Source organism: Alligator sinensis, unplaced genomic scaffold (assembly GCF_000455745.1).
Source record: "Alligator sinensis unplaced genomic scaffold, ASM45574v1 scaffold1416_1, whole genome shotgun sequence".
NCBI classification, from domain to species: domain Eukaryota; kingdom Metazoa; phylum Chordata; order Crocodylia; family Alligatoridae; genus Alligator; species Alligator sinensis.
This window is the reverse complement of record NW_005842714.1, coordinates 88,553-103,488: the sequence shown is the minus strand read 5'-3', so window position 1 is coordinate 103,488 and position 14,936 is coordinate 88,553. Positions and strand designations below refer to the sequence as shown.

Here is a 14,936-nt window from a genome sequence, read left to right as displayed (position 1 = left end):
CCAAGCTCTGCATCTGAGCAAGCTTCTGAGTAGAAAGAATGATGCCTGCTGACACTGTCTTTTTGGGATGCTGTTTGCTAACCTGTCTGAAGACTGTACCATATAGAGGCCATGTGAAGAAGACATGAAGGCTGCTTGTAACCAAAGCTTTTCAAGACAAACTCTACATAAGCATGACCCCTGCCCAGCTTCCCCTTTTTCCTTTATAAGATTGGAGCTTTGGGATATGGTTGAAGCAGGTGAGGTTCCAATAAGCCATGTCTCTTTTGAGAATTTCTCCCCAAGATAGCTCACTCTATTCAGCACACCTGGAGCTGGTCCTTTATGTAGTTAACTGTCCACAGGGTGGTTCCTCCCCACATCTGGAAGGGATGAGGGCCAACCCTTGCCTTGATTTCACCTCTATTCCTACTGTCATTCTAGCAAGAGCAAACAAGCTATTCCAGTAGTGTGCCTTTGCATTTACTACTCGGCAGTGAGTCCAGGATGACTCTTAAAAATACATACAAACAAACAGAGCTTGCAAGCTCTGATCAAATAAACTTAGACTGCCAACAGCCTAGACTTCTCTTATTCTCTGGCTGCTTCAACTATTTAAATACACTCTATTTCACAAGGGACAGACTTCAACTTTGTTGGATGGCAATGGCTAGAATTTTATTGTTTTTGGAGATCAGTTTCATCTCCTTCCCAAGCTTTTCCATGACAGGTGAGAAGAAATAACCAAGCAGTCACTAATATTTATTAAACTGGGTAGCCTGGAAAAAGTAGTCTGCAATCAACCAGATGAAATTCAACAAGGATACGTCCAAAGTTCTGTGCTTGAGAAGAAATACCTGCATGCACAAATACAGTCTGGGTATGACTGGTTAGGCTGTAGTACTGCAGAGGACCTAGGGGTTACAGTAGACCATAAGCAGAATATGAGCTGCGTGATTTTTTGGGGGGCAAAAAGCAGCCAATGGCACTGGTTGTATTAACAGGTGTTAATAATTCAAGCAGGATGAGGAAAGACTGCAAAGAGCAAAGTGGATAGCAACAAAAATTATTGGGCAGCTAGGGTTTAGTCTGGAGAACATAAGACTGAAGGGAGATTTGATAACAGTCTTCAAATACCTGAAGGGTGATTATAGAGAGGATGAAGATGGGTTTCTCTCTATGGGAATATGGGACAGGACTAGGAGCAGAGGCCTTGAGCTGCAGCAGGGGAATATTAGGTTGGAGATTAGAAGGAACTTTCTGGTTATGGAGGGTGGTCAACCATTGGTTCCCTAGAGAAGCTGTGGAATCTTTTTACCTGGATATTTTCAAGAGGTTGGACAGACGCATAGCAGGGATGATCCTGCCTTGAACAGGGGGCTGGACTAGATCACCTTGTGAAATCCCTTCCACCTCTTTCTCAAGATCCTATATTCTTGTAATCTGCTTTATTATTGGAGTCTGCAGAGTCATGTTTTTCTTCCAACCTTAGTGTGGGGAGGGCCTAATGTATATGTAAAGTGAGAAAGCAAAGATTTACTTGAGCCACAGAGCTGGTAGATAGCTTAACCAGCCACGAAAGATGTGATCACCACCTTGCCAATGTGCCACAGACCTCAAGGCAAGTCCAAAAAAAAAACTTTAGTTTCCAACAAAAAAGTATCACAGCGTGTTGGCAATGACCAAAGATTCTCCAATAGCTGGACCAAAACCCACTGAATAGCTATCAGAAAGCCAGTGCTGTCCAGAGCTAACTTTGCATACTCCTTACCCCAGATAGAAAAGAGCCATCTCACCACCATTCCCCAACTCATCTAGATCTCTTGCAGGTCTTACAATGAAAGCAGTGCAGTGAGATCAGGGTCTGTCTTTTATTTATATACAAACATTATGTAAAAGCATTGACAGTTTGCTTTTCTGAGCGCAAAATAATTCACTCCTGACACCATACAAAGCCCTGAAGAACATCTGGAAAAATCAATCCACAAGGAATTAAACATCGCCCACTGGTGTCAAATGGATATTTGACTCTATACAGATCACACTTTAACTATTACAGTTGAGAGCCAGGGTCATGCTGTGACCAGTTTCAAAATTCATGACCCAGAAGTCTCAGCTGGTCCGGGGGGGACAACAGTCCCACATTCATTCATCCAACCCAGTTTAGCAAGTGGGATATAAATGATCACAGAGCAGAAGTTCACATTGTATTTTGATGCCATGCACTAATAGGGAAGGACTTCATCAGCTGGACTAAAATGAAATAGAAGCTATTGAAAAAGGGGGAGTCAGCTGAGATTCCCTAAAGCACCTTGTGCTCCTCATTCTCAACAGCACCAGCTGGTTTTCTCCTTCAATCTTCATTCCCTCTTCCCAGCACTTACACACAGAACAGCAAGCAAAGAGTAACTAGTGCTCATTTGCTTCCCATTATGTTGCAGCCATGGACAGTGGTTCTCCAGAGAGTTTTACCACAAACCCAATTTGGCTCAAAGGGCAGAAAATTCATGTTACGTAAGTTACAGTTAGAACTTGATGGCCGTTTAACAACAGTATGCTTAAATAAAATTAATTAAAAAACAAACACCAACTTCTAGCTTGCTGCACTGAGGTATTACATGCTACCTGCATCACACTGCCATCTTGTGGCAAGTGAGGGCACATCAGTCTCTAGGTAAAATATGGTGGGTTGAGGGTGATTCACAAGTAGCCACCCCCATTTCCCCCCATGTTATATGTCAATAGAACACAAAACCCAAGGTAAGAGATACAAACCCACATGCACAGGGGGAAAACTAAGACAGGGACCTGGTGTATGCAGCCAGCCATATACATTCCTTTGCAATACATGACACAGATTCAATAGGCGTGTTCTGGGTCCATGGGAATGGCTGGAGCAGAGCATGATGAAGATTCAAGCTCTCTCATGGGATGGGAGTGTGAGGCCTCTTCAGGAGTCCACTCATCTCCCCATCCCTTACTCCTATAATACAGTTCTCTTAACTGAAGACAGCCAATCTGGTGGACAGATTTGACAAGACAAAGACATCTAATGAGATCATCACACCCACTGTAGTCATGACTGGCTGCAGACTTGAAACCAGGGATCTTGGTGGCAAAGGCTAATGGCTGAAGACTACATCACTGAACTTAAGGTAAAAGTTTACAGAGGAAGAATAAAGGTAAAGGAAAAAAATCTCACAGTAGACAGCTAAATCTCCAGTAATGTCTTTGACAGCCTGATCCTACCAAATACCACCGAGTTAATGGGATCATGCGAAAACCCACCTCCTCTGAACTTCTCACCTTATCCTTTATTCTCCACTAGACTCAAGATAGGAAAGGGGAAGAAATGCTTTATAGTTTCATAGTTGGTAGGGTTGGAAGGGACCTGAGTAGATCATCAAGTCCGACCCCCTGCCATGGCAGGAAAGAGTACTGGGGTGAAACGACCCCAGCAAGGTGTTCATCTAGCCTCCAATGCTGAGATCCAGAGAAAACACAACCCCCATGATGGTTCCCCACTGCCCTTCAGCAATACCCAATGCCAAATGTTCCCTATATTCTAAATCACGCAGGACTTCAGCAGACCTGCTGCTGCTGCTCCCTTCCAAAGCCAGGCAGTGCAAATCTGTGGGGGTAGAAGGAAGTCTCCTCAGCCCACGCTTGCAGGCATGAAGTTCCAGTACCTGCTGACTTCTGCCACAGTGCCTGAGGGTTTGATTCTTAAAAGGGGCAAAGCAAGGCTTATATCTTTCCCTGTGCCCAAAACATGGCAGATACAGGGTTAGCTAGTTCTCACTGTAATGCACCAGCTAGGGGCAGCCCCATGTGTCCCTTCATGACCATGTGGGCCACTACACCCCTGGAGGGAAGACTGAAACCTCAGGAGACACTGCAGCAATGGGCTCAGAGGCTCCAAGACTCAAAAGCTATTCACCAGAAATAAGCCTCATCTCTGACCAGGCCTGTCTGCCCTCTGTAAGTGGACCTGCTACTTTTCCCATCCTCCCAGGGCAAGGAAAGAGCTGATTAGGCTTTAGAGGAGGAAATGTGCTTTCCTCAGCAGCAGATGTAAAGAAAATAAGCAAACACTGTTTCTAAAATAAAACCTTCCCTTTCATGCTGCATAGCCCATGGAGGGCAGCACTTTTGCCTTTAGCAAGTCATGCCTGTCTCACAGCCAGTCAGCAAACAGCCTACAAGCAAGGCCTGGCAGGGGAGCAGACCACAAGTATTCAACAGAAGCTGCCTGCAGAGGCATCATGCTGCCTGTGGTAGACTTGGCCCCACCCAGGGATGGACGGATAGACAGACACAAAGGTGTCCTTGCCTTTCACAGATGATCTCAAAAGCATAAAACTGTAACTCTTAACAAATTACATCTCTGCTTTCACAGAGACCAAGAACAGAGCATATAAAGACGATCCCAGCCCCTCAGGGAGTAGCGCACACCCCACGGCACCTTCACAGATGCTAGGAAATACAGGAGATATCTGCATGTGGCAGAAGGACAGTGACTGGGCAAGAGCCTTTTAGAATGGCAGTTGCATGTGCTGCCAGTTAAATGATACCTGCCTTGTACAATAATGGTCTCCTTTAACGGAGGCTACTAACAGTGACTTTCCTGGAGGGTCCCAAGGGATGAGGTAGGAGCAGACCACTGTGTGGCTACCAGGGGGGTGCATATACAAGGGAAGGAAAGTCTTCTGTACAATGCCTCTCATTCACAATCCTACTTACAACTTGCTGTATAATAGCCACGAGGGTGAGAACGAGAGAGACTGCTGGGAACAGCAAGGCATGTGCCGTAGCGCTCTGTGGTGCAGCCTAGCCTAGCTACTCTGTGCACTCATACCGGCATATGAGCTCTCAGGGGCTTGCAGCTCCTATGGTCAGTGAGAGCACTGGAGCTCTAAAGGCATTCAAAGCTCTTTCAAATGGAGGGAAACTAAACACACACCACCAAAAGGGGAAAGAATAGAGCATTCTGCACGCATAGGTCGGTACGGCAGCAGGGAGGAGGTGACAATGTTGCTGGCTGCCTGGGGCACTGTTAGCACATGCGCTTGTATGTGTAGATGTAGGCTTTACAGTTGGGGCAGGTGTGTGTCACGTCCTTGAAGTCATCTATCAGACACGGGAGAAAGCAGCAGCCCGCATCACATCTGGAACAGAAGGAGAAAGCACAACCATGTGAGTTGGAGCCAGGACATAATGGACAGCCTGACAGCCAGGACTATGCCCTTAAGGCCACAGCCTCCTGGACACAGTTCTCAGACACAGGACAGCAACACACCTGGTGGAGGAATCCTGGTAGCATATTATATAGGAAACTGGGGGACACTTCAGAGGAAAAAAGGGGGCTTAAGCCCTCCAGCATAGGAGGGAGATCATAAGACAGCGTGTTGCTAATGGGTTACAGGGGGATGACTCTTCCTTGGCTGACATGCTTACAGAAGGGAGGTACACAATGCACTCTGCCTGGCTGTAGCCAGTGTTACCCAGGAAGTCTGGCAGCAGGCAGGGCACTGTGTCTGCAACATACATACCAAAACCACACACGTCAAATCTAGGAGCTGCTGTGACAATGCTGAGGGAGGGTGCTGCCTGGTTGGAGCCTTGGGCTGGCTCCCCATACTGCTAAACAGCCATATCTACACTCTGGGAGGATTTTCGTTGCAAACATTCCTTTGGGCCGAATACATGCACAGCCCCTCTGGCAGGCTGGGAAGTACCAGGCCTTTTAAGACTCATGTTAGAGAAAAGGTGGTATTTAATTCAATTTAAAAATCCCTCCGTATTGAACAGGAACCCACACAGAGCCTGCAGCTCCAGGATCAAGCACAATCACTGCTTCACAGCATAGAGCCCACCGGAAGGAGGCACACATTGCCACTGGATTCCATGCATCAAACTGCTCACAGGCTCTCTACAGAGGAAACTGTTCATGACAGAAGCTCTCTCAATACACAGTTGGGCAGCTTCCTACAAACCCTACAGCAGATAGCAAGGGCATCCCCAACAGAGCCCATCTCCAACCTGCCTCAGTCTCAGCTAAAAGGAAATAACTGCCAAAGGGTCCCCCAGAGGAGTCTAAATGCCGGTGCAGCATAGAAGAGGAAAACACACACACAAGCAATAGCCTGGGACCTGCATGCAGGCTCACTGCCTCCCAGCCTAGTCCCTCCTTCAGCAGTGCAAAAAAAACCTGGCTAAATCTCGGTCCATTTGGAGTCAGCAGGGGACAAAACAGCTCTGGAAGAGCAACCATGTAATGGAGAAGAGGGCCAGTTTCATACAGACATGGGTCATCCACCACTGCAGCAATGAGGCCAATTCTTCCCTTCCCAAATCCATCCACAACCTGCAGCTGGAAGGTCCTAGGGGAGGATGAAGCTCTCCCAGTCATAGCACGTACCCAACAAAGCAGCAGAAGAAGGCGAGGAGGAAGTTCATGAGCCCTACTTCATACGTGATCTTGGTAGTAATGGCCTGCTGGCAGTGAGGACACACTGTCTGCACAGGGGCACCTTGAAATATTTCCCCTTGCAACACAGTGACGGTGGTAGCAGCCCCTGATGGTACAATAACGGTCGCGGTGTGGCCATCAGGAGAGGGGTAGTGCTCTGGACCAGGGTAATAGCCCATGGAAGGGTGAGGTCCCGGGGGCGGATAATAACCTGTGAATGATAAGCAGACACACCCGAGGCCTTAGCATTAGAGTACCACTTCCAAAGCATGTGACTAACCACAGCACTTGCTGCGACCCCATTATGATAAGTGCCTTGGGCCCTCTATGTCATGCTCTGGACAAACACTGAACAACAGGCAGTTCCTATCCTAGAGACTTGCAAGCTGCTTAGAGGACTTGGCCAAGGGAGCAGCAGCAGCCAGTTAATACAGTTCCCACCTCTCTGCAGAGGGAGAACAGTCAGCTAGTGCAGCTCTGCCAGATAGTAGAGGGGTAGAGACAAAGAGCTGTTAGCAGATCGCTACAGGCCTGGGACAAATGTCATCTCCCAAAAGCAACATGTTCTCCAGAAGCACTGTGTACAAATGACACAGAGCTGAGGCTCTTTGTACCCACTATGGACTCCTCAGTGCTTTTGAACAGGGAGAAAATCTTTGCATTATCATAACTGGCATGGTATGAAGCCCTGATGGCTTGGTAGAGCAAGCAACAGCACCATGGGATTTCAGGCCTTTGTCCCTGTGCAACCAGACAGGATGCCTGGAAGGTGCATGCATTCAAAGAGGCAATACTCACCATGGGACATATAGGGCCCAGAGCCTTCTGTGGGCATGTGAGGAGGGATGTACCCAGGCTGGAGTGGAGGTTCATATGGGGGAGGCCCAAAATCTGAAGGTGGTGTGTGTGTCCCTTGAGGCTGGTTGACAGCAGAGGCAATTCCACCTGAAAAGGAAACCAGAAGGAGGAGTCTGCTTGGAGGAGGCTGTTAAGGACCAAGGGAAGGAAAGGAGGTGCAAATTTAGAGTGAAGGAGTGTAGCACAGCTGAGCCTTATTGTTCTGAGCAAGACCCCCTGGAAAGCAGGCAGGACTGACCTAGGGGAGAATTCTGGGGTGATGCTACAGGTGATGTGCTGTGCTGATGGGATCAGTTGTACTGGACAAGTGGAAACCAGGGGACATGTGCCACAGTTGAGGGAGCCCTGCCAGAGGAACCCCAGTGTCCACAATTCTCCTTGAACAGACAGGAAAAGAAGTGGGGGGAGCTCATTTTTGGGTTCAGATTAGCTGGAAAGGAGGCATAAATAGTTCTGGATGGCTCAGCATAGTGACAGGGAGCTTTATGTAAACCTCTGTTCACTGGAGTCATTGAAGGCCTAAACTATGCAAGGGACATTATCCCTGGAACCAGCTTTCATCCAACTTCTCCAGCTTGCTGCTACATCTCCACCAGTGAAATCTCCTCCCTCAGGGCTGAGCCCAGACTTCACATTTGCAGCAGAGAAGCAAGCAGCTCTGCTTCCTGGCCTCCCGGTGCTGACCCTGGTACATGATGCCCTGCTGACACAAAATGCAGGCTTTAAGGCAAGTACCCATCCCTGGAGCACTCTGGCAGGGACTGAACTTTCCCTGGGTTCACCTCCTCACACTACAGCCCAGACAGGGGGGACCCAACTGCTTACCTGAAGTAGGGGGTGGGCCATCCTTCTCCTCTATTAGAGGTGCTGAGGGACCCCCAGGATAGGGTGGGGGTGGGCTGCTGGACATTGCTTAGGACTGTTCTGCAAGAAAAAGAATTATATACTAAATAACCAGCTTTGGTAGTACAGATGCACACAGCCCAGAACTGCTGCCACTCACAGATGGACAGTAAAGAGGGCTATAGGGCTTCTGGTAAGAGCCAGGCATTTCTAGAAGCACTGTATACATGTGGGAGCATGTTCCAGCTTGTCGGCAGACACGCACCTGCAACCCTCACCCATGGGTCTTCCAAGCTAAGCAGGCTGTGGCTGGTGCCAGAATTTGAGGAAGACACATGATGCTATAAAGAGCAGTGCTCAGGATTCACCAAGGAATTTTCTTCCCTTGGAGTCAGTACTGATCTAAACCCAGCCCAGTGATAGGTGCAGCATGCTAGAAAGAGGACACGTAACTAAGCCCCAGTGGGTCCTGTGCCTGAGGGGATGGCTTGTGCCAGGTGCAGAAGACTGGACCTCATAATCAAGGCAAGAACAAACATTAACTCATGTGCCCAAATTTGCTTTTTAGTGATTACATTTCATTGCCCAACATACTCCTGCTGTTTCAGATATACTCAGGCTGCTTGCAGATGTTAAAAAACATGCTTTACCAGAAGCAGCAGCGCATTACCACAGTGTCTATATAGATTGGATCCTTCAGCTGGGTTTTATGGTGCTTTTAGCTAAAGCTGATTCAATCAGCTATTAGACAAAAAACAGCAAAAAGCCCCACTAAAGCCCCTGATCTATACAGACACTGGTGGTGAGCCAGGTCCAACTAACATGCTGCCTCTTCTGGGCATGCACTGGGTTCAGTGTGGAAGTTTAAAGTAAAAGCACTGGGTTTTTTGGTGTTTTTGTTGTTGTTTAACACCTGCAAGCAGCCTGTGTCCTGTACCAGTTTCTACCCATAACAAGTATACAGATAAACAAACAGCTGTAATTCACTGATGTAATTTCTATGCATTTCCTAATGCTTGAGAATACCCAAGATAGAGGCACTCAGTGGAAGATACCATTAGTATCACTGTGGGATCAGAGAGAAGACAAAATTATCTGAAACTCCTCAGTTCCAAGGCCCTGTGTGCTTCAGCAGTTCTGTATGTACACACTGTTCTGCATGTACACAAAAAGAAAAAACTGACACAATTTTCCCCTCATTGATCATAATCACCTCACCCAGTGGGGAAGAGCAGACAAAAAAAAGCCCAGAAGGCTTTTAAGAAAATATTTGTGCCCAGAAACATCACCTTCTGAAACAGAATTATGGAAAGTACCATCTTTAATTTCCAAAGGTTTACCTTCCTTCTTCCTAAAAATGGGTAGCTCAGAGGCTTTGATGGAGTTAAGAAAATAGAATTCTTGTCTAAGCTGTGTCGCTTGAAAGTCTTCTTGATCTGATGAAGCTCTCTGAAGAGAAAAAAACAAATAGAATTATAAAAGAGTGGAAACGCTGCTACCAAAAGGCTTGGAAAATGTCCTAAATCCCATCCAGGCTGACAGGTACTTTGTCCCTGGTGAACTTATAGGGAAGACGTACTGGGCAGAAATTCTGGATCTTGGCAGTCTTATTTTACGCTTACTGTGACTGCTTATTTTGTGGATATTTTAGTGGCTAAGATAGTCACACTCGGAGTTCCACATCCCCTTAGACTGCTGCATCAGACAGGCTGAGGTTCACAGAAGCACAGTGTTTCCCAGCAGAATAGAGTGGGCACATGTGAATTCTATGCTACCTTTTCTCTAGGGAGTTTAATTCTGGCTGGGTAGTAATTGCTTCCTTGGAGGAGAGCAATGGACAAATTATCCCCTTGTTTCCCCTTCAGATAGTGCACACCACACCCCCGCCCCCCTCATTCAGGCACCTTTTCATTTCAATCATGTCCAGGGCCTCCTGTTGGTTAATTACCATATAGGAACTGTGTCTATTACATGGCACTTTATTTTAAAAGGAGTGAAATACTTCCACCCCTCAGGCAATATGCATCATAAACAGCTCTGCAGCAGCCCTAAAGGAGCAGCACACATGACAACTGTGTCACTCCCAACAGACTGCTAGGCAGCATCACTCCACCATCACTCCCACTGAGCTTGTAAAGCTCCCATTGAGCTTACAAAACAAACAGCCCTATATTTGGAGGGCAAGAGCTCCCCATGGGCTGGCAAACTGAGAGGACTACTCACTAACCAAGTAACCACCATGGAGACCAAGCATCACCAAAGATCAGATGCGTTACAGACAACATTTCCAGATAGAAACCAGAAGGGAGCTCCCTCAACAAGAAAGCACTTGGATAAAAAATAAAACTAATCCTGCTGCAGCTCTGCAAAATTATTGTGTAGTTCAGAACCCAAATCCAAGTCCCCTCTGGATGGGTAAGGATCAGTGCTGTGGCTGAAGTTGGCCAAGAGACATTCCCCCGTGCAATGCATCTGGCCTGTCTGAGCATGTTCAGAAAGAATCTACTTCAAACCATTCATGCTCTGCTGTGATTCTGTTCCACACAAGAAGACCCATAACTCTGTGCAAGTCCTCAAAACATTAGTCATAGGGAAACCACAACTAGTGACAGTGAGGGGAGTACAGTGAGGTTGGAGATTAGAAGGAAGTACAGTGCTGATAGAGGGAAACCACTTAGGAAACATTTCTAGCATATGCTGGTACTCTGGCCTGAGCAGATGGCCAGACCTCATCCATTCTGTGACAGTGATATTATTAATCTTTTCCTGTGATTCCAGTTCAAATCCAGCCGTGCTTTTTAGATATGCAAGCACTACCTATTTAGCTAACTTTTTAGCTAAGTGATATTTGGGCAATTTAACCGAATATTAGATCCTATTCGCCCTAGGAACTTGCATAACTCCCAAGTTCTGGTCTTTGCTCCTACCTTACCCAAGTGGTGTTTCTGCATTTAATATAAAAATGGATTGCAATGAAATAGCTTTTTTCCCTCATTGGGGGCAGGAGCAGGAGGCAGAACCCAGGGCCCTTTTTCCTCTGCAAAGTTGATCTCACTGAGCCATACTCACTATGCCTTGTCCTATTTTTGACCTTCACATATATATTTCTGTCCCGGCTACTCAGTGCACTGGCTTCAACAGGAGGTAGGGAGGGAGCTCTAGGCCCTGCCTAGCCTATGGCTTGGTAGTTGGAGCACTATGCTGAGAAGTGGGGGTATGGATTCAAACCCCTGTGGGTGAAGTGGCCCAATAACCTGGATCTCCTCCTTCTGAGCAAGTGGTGCAACCGTTCAGTTGTTGGGCTAAAGGTGGCACTGGAGATGAACTTATGCACATGCTAAATTCCTAGATTAACTAGGGTGACCATATGGAAATTCCAGGCAACCAGGACATTCAGGACACTCCCCTCCCTCACTCCAACCCCTGCCAAGTCAGTGGCACTGCTGCAGGCAGTGGCAGAGGCTGGTGGGCAGGGGTGCAGGTGAAGTCTGGAGGGGAGGCAGAGCTGCCTGATGCACCATGCCACTCTGCCTCCTTGCCAGGCTATGCCCCATGCCCCTCCAATTACAAGACTCCCGTTTTAATTTTTTACCAACCAGCCAAGAGAGGCCTTTGAAATCTGGGACTGTCCCAGGCGAACTGGGACATATGGTCACTGTAAAATTAATCCAATAAGCATACGGGAATGCTGGAAAGCCAAGCCTCCTCACTCACAGTGGACAATGCCACTGAACTATGACCTGAGTTGCAGTAACATGTCAAGATGGTAAAACTCTCTCAAAGAATCCAAGCAGAGCATGCTTTGCAATAAATAATCCAAGGAAGTGTCCTGGCCCCAAGACAGAAACAGGGCTCAGCAACACTCTGGCTGATTACATCTGGAAGCACATATAAAATTGGAGGGAGATTCAGCTTTCTTCTGTGGAAAGTTACCACCCAGCAACCAGCAGGAGCATGGCAGAGAGAGGGGCAGTGCAGTGACTTTGCTGTCTCCATGGGAATTGTCTAGTGCTGCTTCCACAGGGCACTGCTAGCATTCTCAGTTCATTATTCCCCCCCCCCATTATTAATCTCTAAGGAGCTGGGAAATGAGGCTAGATCATATCTGCTGTAATTCATCTACTTCATTTGGACCACAGATATTGCCTTGGCTGGCACAAGGACTGCACAGAGGTCAGTCTTGGTTGATCCATACTCAACCCTCTCAGCCAGCAGGTGGCAACAGTCTAAGCCCCTTGCAAATTAAAGATTTTTTTTGCAAAAATCTTGCTGGTCTAAGAAAAGAGATCATCTCTACTACAAGTTCTGACTACAACCTGGATACCTAAGCCCCTTGCTTCACACTCCAACAGCTCCTGAAGCCCACATAACTGACAGGAGACCAGCCTTCACTCCAGCTTGTGCTGTGGTAGAAAATTTGACAGACAAGATGAACCAGCTCTGTTTGAAAAACAAGCAGCTCAGTCTGTCCAGCTCCAGGTACAAATAAAGTGTGCAGAACACAGTTATCTTGGGCATCTGTTGCTTCTTCTGCTATAATTGAGATTCATATTATGCCAATGCAGATTTTGTAGACTGAACATGCAAAGCAATTACTCCTGGTAGATGATCTTGGCAAAGCTTCTTTGCACATGGGCAATTGCCAGCATTTTGCTCATGTTTGTTCAAGTAGTCCCTTGAGTTGAGTTAACATAATCAATATTCTCCAGAGGAATGTGGATGGCAGTGAATGGCTCCACTACAGCCAACATAGCCACCTATGTTCTTGTCAAACTGCTTTCAATGGTTCTTTCAAAGACTGAAGGAACAGTCACTTGCTTTTTGCTCTGACCCTGAGCCTCTGCAGCAGCTATTTATTTTATATGCCATTTGGTCGATCAACGCTGGTTTTCTTCAACACATCCATTGTCATGCTGCACAACGAACAAAGCAACTTCTAACCACCTGCGTATGAGGTTCCTACAGAGAACTGCCTTACATGATCCTGAGCTGATATATATTTAGCTTTTTTGGATTTCTTTTCACTCATCATCTTTAGACTGCAGCATTGCATCTGGCTTCTTAAAAGATGGTGCCAAAATCCTTTTGTTTTCCTGACTGGTGCCTTCAATGAGTCCACATCACTAGCTCAGCCTCTCAGGAGCTCTCTCTCAAACCACGTGCTCTATGGGTGCAAGGATTGCTGTGCTTTTTTGGTATTCTGGTAAGCTCTCTTATTTTTGGGGTGATTCCACGCAAAAGTATGGGAAACGCTGTTTTTCATGCTTTCCGTGAAAATCACAAAACTGAGATTTAAGTAGGTCCCTAGTGAAAACACGGCCAGGTCTAAATTCATGGCCTTGCACACAGCTGGAGGGGAATTTTGCTGCCTGGCAGAGCCCCTTGTGAAGCACTGGGACTCCAGCTGCCTTGGGAGAGAAGAGGGACTTGCAGGTGCTCAGCAGCAAAATGGAATTTCTGTTTACTCTATTACCTCCTCTCTCTAAAACACTTGCCTCAGGCAGTTGCTGAGCCCTGTGGCTTCCAATAAGGCCTTAACCAGGGCCGCCCACAATTTTTTGGGGCCCCTGAAAGAAATAGTTCTGGGGCCCCCTGATGCAAAGAAGCTGGCGGCAGGAGGTGGGTGGCTAGTGGCTGAAGAAGCCAGCGGCAGCAGCATCAACACCCGGGAGGGGAGGCAATTGGCTGGATGTGAAGCCGGCGGCAGGGGAGGGGGGTGGTGAGCGGCTGGACCTGAAGCCAGCGGTGGCATTGGCCATGTGGGGGAGGAGGCGAGTAGCCTGACGTAGGGGGCCCCTCGGCTGCAGGGCCCCCTGTGGCCACAAGTGTCGAAGGATAGGATGGGCTGGCCCTGGCCTTAACACAAGCATTAGCAACAGAGCAAGTAGCCCAGTGTGGACAAATTCAATACAACAGACACAAATAATTCTTATATAGCACCTGTCTCTAAGCCAGTGATTCTCAACCAGGGTGTTACAAGATCCTGTGAAGTGTGCCCTCAGGTATGAGGAGGTAAGCAGCTAAGCACAGGCTCAGGTCAGCCTAGCTGTTCTCCTACCCACACAATCTAGCCCAGAGGTAGGCAAAAATATGACCCACAGGCCAGATTCAGGCCAGTGGAGGGTCTTTGTCGGGCTCATGGTGCATCCTTTAGTCCCTTCTGGCTCAAGTGCTGTCCAGCCTGTGGCATGTGCTTCTGCCCCCTGGGCATGCAGCAGGGCTGGGGGTGGCTCTGCAGCTGGACTACCTTTCTAGGCAGCCCAAGTGGCAGCAGCTCTTTCTGGCTGCCACCTCCAGTGGCACCAGCCCTGTGGTACTGGCATGGACCTGGGGCACAGCCCTTACCCCAGCCCGCCCTGCACTGCTTGCCCATGCCAGGCAGTGGCTAGGCAGAAGCTGCTGCTCAGCACAGGGGAAAAGCAGCCCCACCTCCTCACCACAGCCAGGCCCTACTCGCTACAGCTGCCCTGCGTCTGTGACTCCTCTGCACTGTCACCGCTGCCCCATGGGGCAGCTCTGAGGCAGCAGTGAGGCAGAAAGGAGCCACAGGGCAGCCTGGGCATGGGTTCTGGGTGGCTGAAGCGAGAAGGGCCCAGCAGCGGTGAAGGGGAAGGGCCACCCTTCCCCTGCACCAGCTTCTGCCCAGCCACTGCTCAGAGTGGGTGGGTGGTGTAAAGCACGTGGGGCAGGCCAGGTTCGGAGGTGTGCAAGCAGATTCTGGCTGATCTGGTGCGCTGTTGGCAGTGGCAGAGAGGAACCACAGGGTGTCCAAGCTCCAGGCTGT

The 14,936-nt window shown here is 48.1% G+C and overlaps 1 protein-coding gene across 9 annotated transcripts in view; it reads right to left on the bottom strand.

Annotated features, from left to right (window-relative positions):
• Positions 1 to 722: 722 nt before the first annotated feature.
• CDIP1 (cell death inducing p53 target 1) overlaps positions 723 to 14,936 on the bottom strand; it is a 60,897-nt gene continuing 46,683 nt past the window's right edge. For all 9 annotated transcript variants that reach the window (XM_025216221.1, XM_025216220.1, XM_025216222.1 and 6 more), the window contains 5 exons: positions 9,493 to 9,601; positions 8,135 to 8,233; positions 7,250 to 7,396; positions 6,401 to 6,662; positions 723 to 5,147 (listed from right to left, as the gene is read on the bottom strand). In XM_025216221.1, coding sequence (XP_025072006.1) covers positions 5,036 to 5,147; positions 6,401 to 6,662; positions 7,250 to 7,396; positions 8,135 to 8,219 — 606 coding nt within the window. In that variant the 5' untranslated portion in view covers positions 8,220 to 8,233; positions 9,493 to 9,601 and the 3' untranslated portion in view covers positions 723 to 5,035. The remainder of the gene's footprint in view (positions 5,148 to 6,400; positions 6,663 to 7,249; positions 7,397 to 8,134; positions 8,234 to 9,492; positions 9,602 to 14,936) is intronic.